Source organism: Mytilus edulis, chromosome 10, assembly GCF_963676685.1.
Source record: "Mytilus edulis chromosome 10, xbMytEdul2.2, whole genome shotgun sequence".
In the NCBI taxonomy this organism is placed as follows: Eukaryota; Metazoa; Mollusca; class Bivalvia; order Mytilida; family Mytilidae; genus Mytilus; species Mytilus edulis.
The window spans coordinates 75,877,323-75,893,169 of NC_092353.1; the positions used below are offsets into that span (position 1 = coordinate 75,877,323).

The 15,847-nt window shown below is 32.8% G+C and overlaps 1 protein-coding gene across 1 annotated transcript in view; it reads right to left on the bottom strand.

The window, feature by feature from the left end:
• LOC139492982 (uncharacterized) overlaps nucleotides 1–15,847 on the bottom strand; it is a 60,589-nt gene that overhangs the window by 32,101 nt on the left and 12,641 nt on the right. Inside the window, exons 3-5 of the mRNA XM_071281129.1 lie at nucleotides 3,496–3,588; nucleotides 2,209–2,368; nucleotides 133–221 (exon numbers count right to left, since the gene is read on the bottom strand). Of these exons, the coding sequence (XP_071137230.1) occupies nucleotides 133–221; nucleotides 2,209–2,368; nucleotides 3,496–3,588 (342 nt within the window). The remainder of the gene's footprint in view (nucleotides 1–132; nucleotides 222–2,208; nucleotides 2,369–3,495; nucleotides 3,589–15,847) is intronic.

The following is a 15,847-nucleotide window of genomic DNA, read 5'->3' on the forward strand; positions in this document are numbered from 1 at the left end:
CATTTTTACACAAAGTCCGTTTTAGTCTATGCAAGTTTCTCGAAGACATTTTTTTTCTCAAAAATACAATATACGAATTATTATAAAACAACAGCAAATATCTAAGTTACGATGTGACCTTGTAAAACTTACAGGATGGTCTGCTTCTAGATCCTCCCCAGCGCTCAGAACTTTGTCTACATATCTGTCTAGATCCGAAACGTGTTTAGGGATCCATATGTCTGTGAAAAAGTCAATAGTTTATCAAATATGATATTAATAGAAAATTGCAGATGACATACTATGAAAATGGTAAAAGAACAAAAGATGAGGTTTGTTTTACAGCAGGCACCTTTGTTAATGTTCTAGACTTGACTTCCAAGCGACTGTCATTAAAATGAGCGGTTTAGCTAGCTGTAAACCCAGGTTTAATCTATCATTTTCTACACAGGAAAAATGTCTGTACCAAGGCAGGAACATGACAGTTTTTATTCGTTAGTCTTATGTGTCTAAGATTTTTATTTTGCCATTTCATAAGGGGTTTTCCATTTTTAATTTTCCTCTTAGTTCGGTATTTCATGGTTTTTTTTTTTTTTAAATTTCCATTGGCTAAATCGCTTATTAAGTGTCATTCAATTCTAAAATCTAAACCAGCGACATTAATTGGCGTTTCTGGTGTGTACTCATCCAGAAATACATATCCGTTGTATAAACATAGTACGAATAAGTTAGATTAAAGTTTTCAAAAGAAAATCCAAGCGTCAAGACATAGTGGAAAACCATAATATTTTACGGACAATTATAAAAAGTAATTTAAAAATATCCTTTTCTAAATTAAAGCATTAAACCAAAGAACAATCTGAAATTCAGAACCAGCAGAGGGCCACATTTCTATGAGCTTTCACTGGCTTTTAACTAGCTGGCACTAACTGCAAGTACTCTCAGATCGATCTTTACTTGGTGTTTTTTTTATTGTTGGGATGTAGTCAGAGGCACTAACCACAACATTACGGTTCTAGATGGCTATGTGGCATGTGGCATTTGTTCACGACCGTACAGTAACCTATATATGTGTATTACTGTGTATATTGGTCTCTTATGAAAAGTTGTCTCTTATTGGCAATCATAAAACGTCTTCTTTATATCCCGGAATATCCTATCAATTTTGAGATATATACCCTGTATGCAGGTGTTGCTGGAATGTTGCTACAGAAATCGTTTCTTTCGAATCGAAATATTGTTTTCAATCAACGTTAATTGACAATTTTAAGATGTAAGTCACTACATGAGTCAGACTTGTGTATTTAATCTCAAGCTCGATGGGATATAAGCGTTTCTCATAGTCGCCATATATCAAACTATTTAGTGAAATACCATCAACATTATATTTGAAAGTGTAGTTATCGGATACTGCTTACTTCTTTTTTTATCGTAAGAAGTTTCTATATGAAGTGAACCTCATAAGAATAAATGAAGTCGGAAAGATGAGAAGCACAGTCGGTACCTATGGGAATTCCGATTGTTTGTCGAAAACAAAATCTCCAAAGGAAACTCATATGTCTCCAATCAAAAAATCATGCATCTGAACTGTACACGTGTTATGATCATGATGATTTGGTTCTATTTAGTATTATTGGCATGTCCCTCTTTATGTCGTCTATGATACAATACAAACAATAAAATATATATTAACTCTTTTCTGATCTCATTTGTATGGTTCTTCTGTGTAAGCTTGGGTATTATACTGATCAAAACTGATAGGGATATCTCAGAACTATTGGTAAAAATATCTTTGTTCGGGTTTAGATCCATTGCAGATTAACAGTTGATCACTTCCGCACGTTTAATATTGTTTTAAGCAAAACTTTGAGAAATAAAATTGAGAATGGAAATGGGGAATGTGTCAAAGAGACAACAACCCGACCAAATAAAAAAACAACAGCAGAAGGTCACCAACAGGTCTTCAATGTAGCGAGAAATTCCCGCACCCGGAGGCGTCCTTCAGGTGGCCCCTAAACAAATATATACTAATTTCCAAATTGTACACAAGAAACTAAAATTAAAATAATACAAGACTAACAAAGGCCAGAATACATATTCCACACCATCTTTTTGTAATACCTTATACTTGTAACTTCGTTTAAATCTCTCTATCATTTTAAAATAAAATGTCTAATTAAAAATAAAAATATACGCAAACAAAAATATTTATGAAATTACATAACGTACCTTCGCCAACTATGATGACACATTTGCCTATTTTCTTCAGCTCGTCAATAGCCGTTTGTAAACCATTCATTTGTGTTGTTGGTACCACCATGAAGTCATGACAATCTTCAAACTCTTTTGATTGACGTGATTCGACATGAGATATCTTAACATTGTGTTTCTAGAGAAAAACATATTCAAACATGTTTTTATACAAAACATTGAGAACTGTTTTGAAGTACTGTTATCAAACAAGATTTTAATACATTAACACCATCAAATAAGGCAAGTATTTAACATATGTATAGATATTTTAATAACTTTGCATTAATAATACAAATAAGTGCTACAAAGTGTGCGCCATATACGACTATACAGATTAAGTTTTAAAGTAAGTTTGACATATGTTTATCATAATGAAAGCAAGTGTGAGCAGTAAACAGTATTCCACAACTGTCCTCGTTCATTACAACTGTTAGAATATACATTGTACCATCAGCATGATATTAGAAATAGAAATAGCGCATCCGTCTAATTGATAAAAAAAGACAATGAACAGGAGGTATATATTTTCCTTTGCATAGCATAATGGCTTTGATTGCATGTAACGAATGTTTATAGATAAGACGCATATGTAAGGTAGTGTCGTAAATAAAGGCAACATTAGTATACCAATCTTCAATATTTTTAAATCAATTAAAACATATTCGGGCCACAAACCAAAACCGAAAGAAGACATCAACTATAAAATAAAAGCCAGAACAACAGAATCACTCAACTATAAGAAAATAAATACTAGTTACATAGAATCGGACTATTTGATAACAACTGCCATATTTAAGACATGATAACAGGAAATTTTAAGAAGAACAAATGGTTGATTACATCATATGAGTTGATTTATTTGAGCGCTATCTAGAAATTTAAGGCAACTAAGACGCACCGTACTCCAACTAGAAATGATTATGACTTTGGTGGTAAACCAGTTGGGGTCGGTTACTTCAGAACGGAATGGAGACCTTCATCAGAATCCATGCAAAATACAAAAAATGTACAACAAAACTAGTGAACACACTATGCAAGGTCCATTTGTGTATAATAAGAGGAGAAAGAAAACAAAGACAATTTCAGATTCAAAAATGAAAACAAACTGTTTACCATGGCAATAACACAAAAACTACATAAAATACCAAACTACATTATTTAAAACACAACTGAGAAAAAATCAAACTGAGGAACACAAACTGAAAAAAAAACAAAGGTGATCTAATGAACTACAGAAAGGTTAGCAGTGCATAATTATTATACCTCTAATATTGTAAGTGCTATAACTAAATTATCGAACTTAGTCGTGAACTTCACAGCTTCAATGTTGCCTATCAGGGCCACACTCTTTGGTTCCTAAAAATGATTATAAAAGATTTATTTCGGTTAGAAATATTATCCGTATAGTAAAAGCGATACTGCTTTTGTTGAAATCTGTTTGCATAATGCTCGTAAAATTGACTCCTGCTTGATTTTCAAACGACGAACACATAATCTTTCAATTAATTTATTCGCAATCGGACTTCCTTTAAATCGAGTTTTGTGTGTTTGTTTATAATATATTGGTTTTAGGTATTAGGGAGAAGGTTGATATCTCATAAAACATTTTTAAACTCGCTGGATTTTTTGTCCCAAGTCAGGAGCGTTTGCCCTTTTTAAGTCTGGTATTTTTTTCAGTTCATTTATATTTTTTTTTAGTTTAATGACGTCCATTTTCACTAATCTAGTACATGCTATTGTTTATTGACCATCTGAAGCCCGCCTCTTGTTGCGGGTTTTCCTCGTACGTTTGTGGCCTCGGCTGGTTTCTACTCTTTAGTCGGGTTGTTGTCTCTTTGACACAATCACATTTTCAATTTTCAATTCTATTCTACTAGATTTTCACTATTATGCCACTTTTTTTTTATTATGCAACGGAAAAGTTAAAATATACAAGGACTGAATAGCGAACTCAAAAAGAACATGTACATTTTTTCTTTTAATCTAGTTATAGTGATAAGACAAAACATTCTCAATTCTTGCTGCATTGAAGACCCATTGGTGGCCTACGGTTGTTGTCTGCTCTATGGTCGGGTTGTTGTCGTTTTGACACATTCACCATTTCTTTTCTCAATTTTATCTCATTTCATTTCTTAACCATTACATTAACTATTGCTCAAACCAATGGAGGCTTATTCATAATATTCATAGGTTCTCTTGTGAGCGCATACATATCTCTTCTTTTGAATATGCATTTAATATAGAAAAAAGCCTTTGCATGATCATTTTATTATTCTGATAGAGGTAGTTCGTATTAGAATTTGAAATTCATTTTGCGCCAAATTACCAGGATGAATATTTGACAAATATCCTCAATTTAACAGTTTACCAATTGATGTCGGCAAAATTACATGCCAGGTCAGTTTCGTATGTTTCAGACAATATTGAGATTTGTTCGTTTGGGATCTTTCCTACAACACGATGAAGCAGATACAGCGCAAAGAAGCGATTTTCTGATAATACTTCATGCGACTCAACTCTCCAGTTCCCTTATCATATGGTCTATTAACGCAAAAATGAGACTTTCCAATACTGTTTCGGCGTGGTTGCAGGGTGATTGGCCCCGGTAGTCTGTTGGCGTGGTTGCCGGGTGATTTGCGGCGGTAGTCTGTCGACCTCGGCATATTTTTAACAATATCGAAGGGATCTGATAATTCTAATGCCGATTGGAACATCTCATTCCAAACTGATGAACTGTACACTGTAAAATGTGCTTCAACACTACATGTCTTAGATTGAGTATTACAAGTTCAAATCTTGTAAAAGATACAAGTTACCTTCCGATTTTGTCATAATCTCCAAAAAAAATGTTATTTTGCAAACAAATGTCATTATTTAATGATATTTCATCAATTAAAAAAGTGAAAACATAGGTGTTTCCTTCAACATTCAATTTATAAATTTTTATTTTGCCATTTCTTTCTTGCATGCTGAATCAATGTACATGCAACTGCGTGTTAGTGTATAGAGAGCGGCTACGATCTTTTTCTGCGTGACTTGAACACTTATAATATCTTATAAATAGGTTGTCAAACTAATATCCGGGATAGATGAAAAGACACAAACAGTCTCCGAACGTTAAACAAATATCTTAATCATAATAGTCTTAGATAATTTATGCATCACTCTGTCCGATACCGATTGACAAACTCATCTCTCTCTCTCTCTTCTCTCTTCTGTTTTTCTTCTTCTTTTTTTTCTTTTTTTTTTTGTGAAAACACGTGGATGCACGTGCTGTCGTGCCTCCGGGTAGCTACGCCCCTGAGTCTTGTCAGTAAAAAATAGACATGGAAAATTCTCGTTTGTTGTATGTTAAGTTAGCACTATCATTCAGACTTAAAATTTTCAGTTGTTGAAGACTATAAACCCTAATCATCACACACAAAAAGTTTATGTTTTTTCGAAGATTTTTACCATCCAATTTAAAGTCAAGTAATTTTAGTAAAAATAAGCTATTCGAACACACCAACTCTGTTTTTGTTATTCATTAAAAATATTTCATTGGACCTATATATTTCATCTAAGTACTGTCAATTTCTTATGTTATAAAGTCAACCTGTAGCCTTATAAAAATGATAGAATCTGAGTTGAGATGTGTCAAATACTTTTGCTTTATACGTTTCCAAGACGAAATATTCAACTCAAACACGCCCTAACATAAAAAGGTACACTCGATTTTCTCTTTTCAATACAACTGTTATCCAATTTTTGGTTTTTTACCTTGAGTCACAAAATGGAAGGGCAGACACGAAAATAACTGAACTAATAGATTGATATAATATTACGAAAAAGTAGACAGCAATAGTTTTTTTCTTTAATTCTGGAACCCCCTTTTTGAGATGTCTGGATCCGCCCCTGTTTCTAATATCCCACTTTAGAACCACAGTTTTGCTACATATTCAAGTTTATTGTAATCTATATTATCCCCAGTGTAGATACTATTCTGTACGCTATCCGGAAGTCGCGATTTTCGAAGCGAAGATTTCCAACTGGCTAACAGAACGGTTTTGCTTACGGTGCTTTTTCTCATCATTTGTTCACTCCTATATCTATAAAGTGCTTTGAACATCTTCAATGTATGTATAGCATCATACATATGAGTAACTGTAACAAAAACATGCATTAGAATATAAAATATACGTGTGCATCACACCAACTTCATAGAAAAAAAATGAAATCGATGGCCAATTTTGCTCTCGTAGTACAACGCAAATAATCTTTTATTGCAAATATTTGCATCAGTTTACAGTTAAATATATACTGTTTACATATTCTTACCGTATTTAAGTAGAATGTTCGTATATCAAATAAAAAATATGTTTTCCTTGAGGATCCCAATATAAATTACTGTACAATCAGTCTAAAACTGACTGTATTCTAGAAGCGATTTCAGATTTTTTTGTCTATATGACCAGTCGTGATTTTGAAGGAAAAAAAACAGCAATTTGAAGGTATATACGTGTCTATGTGATATTATGAACTGTCCATAGAACTATAACGTGTAATTTCTTTCATCAGACAATACAAATATATTTCTGATGATTTTTGTAGACGGCAAAATAATAATATTTTCGTTCCGTCAGTCTTATTTAAAATCAAATGCCTAAACAGCAATACATGGTTCGCTTGTGGACTTTCAAATTGTATTAGTGTGTCGTTGCAGTAAGTTATCTGTCTAGCTATCACATTGTTATCGACTATTTACATCGTCTGCCGTTGACCAGTTGTTGATAACATAAATCAAGGTTGTCTCTTTTAAAATTACAAAAAAATAGATAGAGAAAGCTTTGTTTAAAAAATTGAGGTATTGAGGAGAGAATTAACGAAATTATACCCCGCCACTTCTAAAGTCCATTTTTTGGAAAAGAAAAAAAAATAAACCACAAAAAACACTTAATTATAGGTGCACAGGGGCATCATTTAATAAAGAATCTGAGAAAGTTTTATTAATATAATAAGTTTTTGAAAGTTGCGTATAATAAATGGGTACCACCCAATAAGGTAGTGGAAAAGTCCTTATCATTGAAAAGATAACTGCTGAATTTTCGAAAAATCAAACTAAGAGGTGCACAATTGAATTAAATGATAAGGAATCTGAAAAAAAGATTCATGAAGGGTATACGATACAGTTTTGATCCTGTATTTACAAGTTCATGAAAATTTGCATATAGGCTATTTTTTACCTAATTTAATCAAATATGTAATAAAAAAATATACCTTCATGTGCTACTTTTTGAGTAAAACGAGGTCGAAATTTTGTATATTTGCTCAAAATTCAGATTTGTGGCCGTAATTTCTTTTTCGAAAGAAAGACATAACGTTTTTGTTATAAAAGATAAACACAAATTGTTTTTTGTTAAATAATCGGTAATTTCCGTATTTTATAAATATCCTAAAAAAATATGCAATTTTTTATTCAGAAGTAACTCATATTTATCAAATGTTCATGAATTGAGGAAAAAACGTCATTTTTTACTGCATGTTTATTGAAATTAAAAAAAATCCTCTATTTACAGTTTTATAGAATTTGGGTCATATAATCTCCCTGCAAAATGAAACAAAATGCCGTTTTAAAAAATAGGGGTCCATGAACTCGTTTTCAAATTAAATCAGTTTGAATGATAAAAATCAGTCGAAAAATGCATCTTTTCCCGATATCTCACTGTTTGACGTCGCGAAAATAATAAATTACGTTAGCAACGCCATTACCTTCCCTGTAACTGTATCGTATGCCCTTAAGTTATGACAAGTGTCTGAAGGAAGTTGTGGATATAAAATAGGTACGTCCAATATAAGGCTATGGCAAAGTATAGAAACATCAAAAATATTTTTACCAAAAATTCGAAATAGAAGGTCCATAATACATCAATTGATTAAGTTGGAGCAATTTTAGAAAACTTTAATAATTGGTTTTGGAGGTGTTTGAAATACCTGACGTGTGCCCCCATATAATGCAATGTTCAAGTCCGTATCTTATATAAAGAAACCCCATAAAAGATTTTTAATAAAATTCGAAATACATTCTTTTTTTTATATAAATAAGGCCGTTAATTTTCTCGTTTAAATTGTTTTACATTGTCATTTCGGGGCCTTTTATTGACTTTGTGGTATTGGCTTTGCTCATTGTTGAATGCCGTACGATGACCTATATTTGTTAATGTCTGTGTCATTTTGGTCTTTTGTGGACATCATACCACATCTTCTTTTTTATATTATCATCAATGTGATGATACGGTAATCCGAGAAAAATTCATTAATAATTATACTAGTGACGGATAAAAAAAAATGGGATTTGGCGGTTTGAAACCCTTTTTTAACTTTCAATGCATTTGTATGGGAACATATATTTGGAATCCTCTTGTCTCCTGGATTGGACTCCCTCTCCATTTAAAAATGTATGGAAACCCCAATGTACGGACGGAAAGACGGAAAGACGGACTTCATCATCACTATAAACCCCCGGGTTACAAAGTGGTGTACAATTGAGTGTGATACAGATCTACATCCAAAACAAAGTGAAGGAACTGTGATAAATTATAGGCTACAGTACGGCCTCGAAATTCGAATGTTTGTAAATACATGCATTTTTATATAACAATTAAATCTGTGTGTTTGTACAACTTTAAGTTTAACTGAGGACATTTCTGAAACTTATATAAACAACAAACCTTCCTCTTATTTTAGCAACATTCAAACATCCTTATACTTAATGTAGTAAGTCGAGTACACCCTATCAAGCTAAAACATGTTTGATAAGTTTTCAGGATGTGAATTTATTGAAATACATTTTAGTGCGGTGACTGAAGGCAGAATTTTTTTAATTTAATCTCCCCACCGAACACACACCTATATAATATATCATTGGAAAGAGGAAATCGTGTACTATAATAATATGCCTGTCGTCAAGACTTGATATGGTCACATTTTTTTTAAATTGAGGTCAAAGGTCATATGTAAAAATCTGTGAAAATTTGAGAGGGTTTCAATTTTGACATTTTTTTATATTTCTAAACTCTACCTAAATACAACTGATACTGTTTTGGCTTTAGTAATGTTTGTTATTATACATAAACCTTAATCATTGAGATTGTTTTATCAAAAAAATTCATAAAACGACCTTTTATAAACAAAACTTCAAAAATCAAGTTTTCAACCTATAAATTGTTTAGAGCACCTTAACCTTCTGACAAATTTCAATTTCAGGTAAACATCAAGTGTCATGCAGGACAATACTTTAAAATTATTTTTTAAACTATCATATTGGGTGAGGTATCAAACCAAAGCAATAGAACACTACAGTCAAATAAGACCTAAAATTGAATTTGGGGATACTTCAGGTTTTTTTTATAGACTACTCGTTGCTTTTGGGTTTTTCACAATTATTATTGCTTCCATAGTATTATCTGTTGTTGTGTATTTTACTCTGGTTAAAATCTATTACATTATAGGGTTTGTACCTATATCCCCCCTTTTTTCCTTGCAGCGTACCACAAACTTCAAAAGTATTCCATATAAAAAAAGAAGATGTAATATGATTACAAATGAGACATTCATTAACTTACAATTATAGGTCCCGTACGGGCTTCAGCAATGAGTAAAACTCATACTGCATAGTCTTCAATTCCCGAAATAAATAATGTAAAACAAACAAAAAATCTAACGACCCGACTAATGTACAAAATAAATAAGAAACAAACAAATATAGTATATAGAAACAAACGACAAACACGGCATTACCGTCTCGTGACTTGAAACTGACACATACAGAATGTGGCGGGGTTTAACTTTTCTAAGGGTGCGCCAACACTCCCCTAACCTGGGTGTACCAGTGCAACAAGCTTTATACCAAATCAACCATTATCTTCATCATCTTCATTTTCATCAACCGTCACAAGACATGACAAGACACATGAAAGGTTCTGGTCAAAGCAAACACGTTATTTTGAGGTTTTTTTACAAGTATAGACAAGGTATTGTAGGAAGTCCGAAGACATTTGTTCCGAAATAAAATACCAGTTTCAAACCATCCCTATCAATTCATCCAAGATTTAACAGAGATCTAAAAGGGGGTTTAGGAAGGTGCGATGACATCCATTTGCGTGTCTGCAAAGATGCTGAGGAAAAAAATATACGAGATGTACACACTATCTTGAATTCGCTCATTTTCATGGTTGGCAACACATTAGATAGCGTCGCACTTTACTTTAAGAAGCATAAAATCCATTGGCATTCAATGTTTCAACAAGGTGTTTTGAACCAAACTCATGGTACATTTGTAAAACCAATCCTAAATGAAAAAGAGTAAAACAAAATTGGCCACACAAACGATTGACTTAACAATTGCTTAGCATTTACGCAATTTCTCTGGTGCCATTTCCTGAGAATAGTCTTGGCTGTATGCAGTTTCATCAAGTAACTATGAAATGAATTGTAATAAAGACGAAGGCATTGACTGAATTGAAGAAGGAAGAGACAGTTCATCCGAAGTTGGGTATTCTTCTTTAGAGTTTCGATGTGTTTCCTAAGTATACTTGCAGCGGAATGAAATGGCTGTCCGTTATTTGTGTCTATTACCGTTGACATTGAGATTTTGAGGTCAGTTTTCAATTGCCTAGCAGCTGATATGGCATCTCAAATAGTTATTTTGCTACTATATATTATGTTATATTTGCCTTGAACTTGTTGAAGTTGTTTGACAACTGAATTTCTATAGAAATCAATAAGTTTAGACCGCATGTTACAAGTAGAATATTTTAAATTAGAGTCAGTCGGAAGAAAAGATCTATATTTATCAAGTAACGGTGTCAAGAGGAATGACCATTAAATCGTTGTCAATAGCCAACATAAAATTAGTAAAAGCAGTATCGTGATCTGAGATATCTGCTTCCACGGGTTTGGATTTTTTTGGGTCTTTTTTCGTTTTTAGCAAATGATTTGTAATGCAACCAAAATGACAGAGTGCTTGAAGTTTAAAAGATGGACGGAAAAACTATTTCAATTTTAACTTTATCTGACACGGATAAAACATTCTTCATACGCTCATCTGATTCAAACTTGAGTCGTTTTTAATATTTCTAAAATGTTTTGTTGCAACAAAATATACAAGCGCTCCAGTTGAACGACTGCATTCTAGAACGAATACAAATACTCGAAACTGAGGAACAACAGTCCGATAATTGTATGTCGTCATTAAATATCAGATAAGAAGCTTCCTCGCTCTAAAAGGGGGCACAAATATGTTAACTTGTGTAACTTTTGTAGCATGAACGATGATAAACTGCCTGCACGGAGTTCTTCGAATTAACAGCTATCGCATGAAATCACAGGCACTTGTTTCTGTCAATATGGGGTTTACTATCCATACCAGTACGGAAAATCACAAGGGTGATTTTTCGTACGGGTATGGATAGTAAACCCATATTGACAGAAATAAGTGCCTGTGCATGAAACATCTTGATGTTCACCTCATCCAATTTTTTATTCGATGCAGATACAAAAATCGACTTCCCTATATGGGTTAATTGACTCAAAATTCCAGTCGAGTTTGCTTTTTTTTGCATATTAAGCACTGCATAAAATTGAACGACTTTTGTCTTTTCTTTGGACTTATCGGAGCAAGTTGCAACGGATTTGACATATCACGGAATATTTACTGAAACTATCCGTCAATTATTTTGATTTTACAATAAGACTTTTCTGACAAAGTATATTTGATGTTTTATAACAAAAAACATAGAATATAAACATATACAAACAAAGTATGTGGCATATACGTGCACTTTAATTGAAAATGTGTGTATATAATAGCGAAAAAGGTAGTAATTTCATAGATCAGTTGAGAGCAAATTGTTGACTAATACACAAAACGTGACGGAAGGCAAGTGATTGAGTTCCGTGTTGAAATTGAAGTTTTTAGTCCATTCTTTTTCCATTGATTTCTTATGTTTTTTTTTCATATTTTAGTTCAGAAGTTTTATCACTTATTAGTTTTATGAAATACTATATGCTTAAAATATCATGGGATAATTTTTATTACTAATATGAAGAAGAAACTAAAGTTTGTGTCTGAATTTGCAATTAAATTACCTCAATTTTGAACAGTCCAAACTTCGCAAATTTTATAGATTAGAAGAAAATAAAATACTAAATAGAATATTTTGACATATAAAAATGGCTTCATGAAAAACTATTTCAATTAAATGTAAGCAAACGTACACAATTTTTGATTTTGAAAAAGGGGGGTTGAAACTCTCCAATATACTACTAGTCATTAAAACGACTTTTTAGAAAAATGTGACCGTACGAAATTCTGACGACAGGGCAAAAACTAAAGAAGAAATATTTGTCTTAAAGTTAAGACCATTTTTAGCCGTGTGTTATTTGGGGAGATTAAACTCGCGATCTAGACGACTTTTTACACTTCTGTCACCGCACTATTTGTGTTATTTAGAAAAATGCCATCTTTAAATGTATCGTAAATAACTTGAAATCACCACTTGAATACAGTGAATAAAGACTGATCATACAGTTTCAAACTATACAAGCGAGACTGATCGTACAGTGAGAAATTCAAACAAGTGTAATTTTCTTATTTCTGGCTTCAAAGATCTGGTTGAAACTTTTACCACCATTTGAAATATACTTTATTTAGTTAATTAAGTCTGTTTTTACCGTTAATTTGTACACTAAGGGGTAAAAAGATTGTTTTTAGGTTCACCGACTGATTTTCCTTAGTGATGCACTTGAAAATCTCTTGATTAAGGCAAAGATACAAATAAAGAATGTGCTGAATTGAATTATAAACCATTTGAGAATATCGATGTCAGCTGAATTAATCATTAAGCAATGTACAGATGAACATCTTACCGTTTAATTCAGTATATCCAATAAATTTAAAATGTGTTCCAAAAAGTTCTCGCTTCGAAAATCGCGACTTCCGGATAGTGTACAGAATAGTATCTACACTGTGTTATCATGAAGCAGATATAGTCTGATAGCTACCCGAATTATAACAACAGAAATTAAACTCGCACTATAGAAAACGATAAAAAATGTATGTCGCATATTCACAATTAGATTAATCTTTCGAAAAGTTATTTTAAATAATTTGAATTATGATTTCTTACTATTTGTGAATTACTTTTAATTTGAAAATACTAGCACATGTTTTCTTTGATTTAAAATAATTCAAAGACATTTGTCAGAAACTATATACAAACGGTAATTTCAGAGCTATATTTTGTAGGTAAGTCTTTACTTTTAGACCTCCTTTGAGCCGATACACGGATTTTTACCAAATCAAAATAATTGCTTCATTCAGCTTTGATTGTCGCTTACGTCTAATTTCCACTACTTAAGGCAATTGAACAGGAGAAAAAAAATACAATGATGACCATTTCCGAAACCCTGTTATGGTAATGTATTGGTTTGATTGACCGCTAAGCCAGTACAACTTTCTGAAGTTAATATTATACGTTAATCGTGGTTAAAGGGGCGGGACCAATAAATAAAGGCAACAGTAGTATACCGCTGTTCAAAACTCATAAATCCGTGGACAAAAAACAAAATCGGGGTAACAAACTAAAGCTGAGGGAAACGCATTAAATAAGAGGAGAACAATGACACAACACTACAATGTAACACACACAGAAATGGACCAAGCATCAGACAAAATCCCACGAGAATAAAAAATATAACATCAAAACCAAATACATGAATTTGGTATAGACAAGTACCGTGACACGTCTTATCGCAATGTGAATTTACACTAAAAAATTAGAGAAAACAAACAACGCAACGTTAAAATGTAACACACACAGAAACGAACTATAATATAACAATGGCCATATTCCTGACTTGGTACAGGACATTTTTAAAGGAAAAAATGGGTTGAACCTGGTATTGTGGCATGCCAAACCTCCCTCTTTTTAAAGCCATGTAAAATATAACATCAAAATGACAACTCAACACCACAGGACTACAATATAAATGAATTGGAGAACACAATTGACAAAGAAACACACAAACAACACCGAACAAAAGGCAACAAGTTCAAAATTTTAATACGCAAGAGGTTCATTTTGTCCACACAAGACCTACTAGTGACGCCCAGATACAAAAGTTTGAAAGCCGAAACAAGTATAAAGTTGAACAGCATCGAGGACCAAAAGATCAAAAAAATTGTGCCAAAAACGGCCAGGGTTTTCTGTTAGTTACCAGAACATCCCTATTATTTAGAATAAATTATACTTTTGCAAGCAGTAAATTTTATAAAATGACTATACAAAAGATGTACATGATAAAACTGAAGTATTAACTAATAATCTTAGAATCAAATCATGCTTCCTTGACATAAGTAGTCAAAAAGATGTTATTACCAATTTTGCTTCATTTGATACCGTATCTCGTCTTAGATAACATTTTTCTTCCCGCGACAGCATTCCTTTTTTCAGAGTACTTACCTTTCTCGAGCGATGCTTCGAAGGGTAATAGTAACACCATGCTACTTTCAATTTTTCTGCCTGTCAGTCGATCCGTCCGTCGTTCGTAACACCCCTGCATGCATGTTGACACTCTTGAATCGGCATCATTCAAGGGATTCTAAACATGACAGATTTATCATACAGCGATATGTGTTTTTTTGTCACTTGCCATAATGAACTTTCCAGGTAAATGTTTTCAAACAGCCTTTCTTGATAGATTATTGCACATACGACACAGAACATTTATTTTAAAAAGAAAAGCTGAGTTATCAATAAAATACAAAAAAAATGGTTTTCTTACAAATATGAACAATAGCCATTAATCATGTGAAAAGCAATCAAATAAAATCCCCCCCCCCCCCCCCCAAACGATCTGAGTATTTCGGTATTCCTAAATATTAGAAAAACGTTACAACCTATATGTATATATTTACCTAAATACTGAACTTGTGTCCTTAATCTTTGACCAACTTTATCCGTTTTAGAAGAAATGTGTTCATAAACTCATTTTCCCGTATACTGTTTGAACGCGACACCCCATATTCACAAATTAGATGTATAGATATATTAAAAAAGAAGATGTGGTTTGAATGCCAATGAGACAACTATCAACAAAAGACCAAAATGATACAGACATTAACTATAGGTCACCGTAAAGCCTTCAACAATGAGCAAAGCCCATACCGCATAGTCAGCTATAAAAGGCCCCGATAAGAGAAACTAACGACCCTATTTATGTATAAAAATGAACGAAAAACAAGTATGTAACACATAAACAAACGACATCCACTGAATTTACAGGCTCCTGACTTGGGACAGATACATACATAAATAATGTGGCGCGGTTAAACATGTTAGCGGGATCCCAACCCTCCCCTAACCTGGGACAGTGGTATAACAGTACAACATAAGAACGAACTATAAAAATAAGTTGTCACAAGCAAAAAAAAACCCAACTGTAAACATATAAGGGCATACACTACAGGCACGAAGACACATTCTACTGAATCCACACAGCACGAGTAACAAAACTATTTTTGTACTAAAATAGAAAACCAATTTTAACTTCAATATATGTATATATGTTACAGTGA